The sequence below is a fragment of the Apis dorsata genome, unplaced genomic scaffold, assembly GCF_000469605.1.
Source record: "Apis dorsata unplaced genomic scaffold, Apis dorsata 1.3 scaffold_174, whole genome shotgun sequence".
NCBI lineage: Eukaryota > Metazoa > Arthropoda > Insecta > Hymenoptera > Apidae > Apis > Apis dorsata.
The window spans coordinates 158,186-160,744 of NW_006263462.1; the positions used below are offsets into that span (position 1 = coordinate 158,186).

Sequence of the window (2,559 nt, forward strand, 5' to 3'; positions counted from 1 at the left end):
GAATGAAGAATGGGAAAAATGGATTTTGACATTAAGTCAAATAGAGTTTAATGTTGAAGGAATTTAATTTTTATTTGATATTTGGTGCACAACAATTTGATTAAACGCTTGAAAAATCTTATTATCAGAATTTTCAAATTCTTGATTGTTCATTACTTTGGAATGACAAATTTAGATTAAAATTAAAAAAATAATAATAAATCGAAGATCTATTTTCGTTATTTATTTACGGAATTTTTTAAAATCGAAACATCGATATTTTATTTTATTTGCCAAATCACGTCGATGTTTTACAACGTTTCCGGGAAAAGATTAATAAAATCAATAAATAACGATATTAAACGAAATATTTTGTACAATTTTAATGAGACGAATCATTTTAATCGCGAAGGGTTAAATTTGCAATGTCTGTATAAAATTCGTCATTAGTCGATCCCTGGCTAGAACATTGTATGCCTGGTAAATTAGAGAACGCGCGAGAGAATTCTCGAGGCAACAATTTACCGCAACAACGGTTGTAAAATTCCGGTTGTAACGAAATTTCAGAGTCACCCCGTAACGGTAACGTTTCTCTGGCAGCAGGATGAATTTCGCGACGATGACGCTGGGCTTGGCCCCCACCATTTCTCCTTCTCGCGGGCTCATCCTCCTCGCGATTCGAACGTAGATACGGTGGGGGGAAAGAGGCGGATCGGTGGGCGTGGCCTGGCTCGAGACGAGAAAGATCGAAACTCTGCCGCGAGTTCGCGTCTCTCGTTAGTCTCCACTGAGACGTCGCACGGTGCAGTTGATACTCGTGTAATTCGGCGCTCGGTGCAAATTCCGATTTATTATATATTCTTGTGAAATCGCCCAATCGAGTCCATACCGTATTATTGCGAGAACGGAAGAGCAGTGCCAGCAAACTAGAAACGTGTCCCTAGATTGGATCGATTTTCGAAACGATTTTTGATTTTTTTTTTTTTTTTGCTCATTCGTTCCTCGAACAATACCTCGTGCAAAATGATGCACACTATGAGCGAACACACCGGTGGCACTGGAGGATTGGGCGTCAGCGTGCTCCCATTCGATGGGATGGGATTGTTCGAGCAACAACGGCCCAGATTTCTCTTCAAGATGCCTAAGGTGGTACCCAATCAGAAAGCCAAGTTCGAGACTGAGGAGTTATTTAGGAGGTTGAGTCGCGAGAGCGAGGTAAGAATTATTTTAAATAACGAATTTAAATTAAATTTTTTTTTTTTTTTTGATCTAGTTTTCGTTCTAGTCAAATGATATATATTTCATATATCTATATTAATTCGTTCAAGTAATTCGTACACATATAATAATCGTTTGTACGTATCGTTCTGTTTATAAATATCGTTTCGAAGCTATATTGTTCCACGATCGTTCGAAATATTTTTTTTTTTTTCTTCACCCATACGAATCACCGACATTAAACGAAACTTTCGAACGAAAGTTACGAGGAAAGGAATTTAATTCGGATTGAAGATTCGTGCGTTTGGAATGCTCGTTCCAATGGAATATCGTTTCTTCGAATTTCACGCGTCCCTCGTTCCGCTCGCGAAAATTAATTCGCGCCGTCGATTTCAATTCCTTCCGACGGATCGATCTCGATGGAATCGATCATCGTATTCATCACGCGTCGATCCATCCCAAATCAGGTCAAATTTTTTCCGCTGGAATTCGAAAATTGTAAAACATTTCTTTTTTTTTCTTTTCCCTCTCTAAACTTGCACAGGTCAGATACACCGGCTACCGAGATAGACCAGTCGAGGAACGCCAAGTGCGCTTTCAAAATGGTTGCCGGGAAGGTTATACGGAGATCGCGTTCGCCGCGACGGGCACCAATCTCCAGCTAGTTTTCGGCAACGCGTCCGGAAATTACGGCGGCGACATAAACGATTGCGATTTTGAGAAGGAGCGCGGCAAGGTAAGTGAAAAAAACATCCTTATATTTCTTCTAAAACAAATTTTCGATATTCACGAATTGTTGTTGACGATATTGCCTTTTAGTTATTCGATATCGTGAAAAATTCTGGATCCATAGTTCATTGAATCGAATGAATTTCTCGAAAATATTATACAGGAATTATAGAAATAACGCGGTTCGATCTGTGTTAACAATTAATCCAAGTTTAAATGATGGTTGTTTGTTTCACTCTAATTGGTGAATTGCGGTCGACAAATGAGGGAAGGGAGCTCGGACAGGATACGGTATACAGTTTTTCGTGTCCTTGGGCATCGTATGTCCAAGGGGTGTCGTTGGTGCTGGCGGGCGGACAATTTAGTATCCGTTTCTACCTCTCGAACAATGGTGTCACCGTGTCTCGGCGAAGAAGACATCGAGAGACATCCGGTCTCCCAAATTTTCTCTATCCCTGCGGGTGCTGAACGAGATTTACAGCGTAACGACAGCGCCTCTAGACCTTTAGGTCTTTATCATTTTTATTCTTTAGGGATCGAATCGAATCGAAATTAATTTAAAAACGAGTGCCTGGCAAAATTGAAAAATACTTTCGAGATTATTCGAGATATTTGTTTATTTTTTTTTTTTTT

At 39.7% G+C, this 2,559-nt stretch overlaps 1 protein-coding gene across 1 annotated transcript in view; it reads left to right on the forward strand.

The window, feature by feature from the left end:
* The first annotated feature begins 763 nt into the window (after positions 1-763).
* Positions 764-2,559, forward strand: part of LOC102677337 (protein big brother-like) — a 7,856-nt gene continuing 6,060 nt past the window's right edge. The window contains exons 1-2 of the mRNA XM_031509768.1: positions 764-1,194; positions 1,742-1,933. Of these exons, the coding sequence (XP_031365628.1) occupies positions 1,003-1,194; positions 1,742-1,933 (384 nt within the window). The 5' untranslated portion in view covers positions 764-1,002. The remainder of the gene's footprint in view (positions 1,195-1,741; positions 1,934-2,559) is intronic.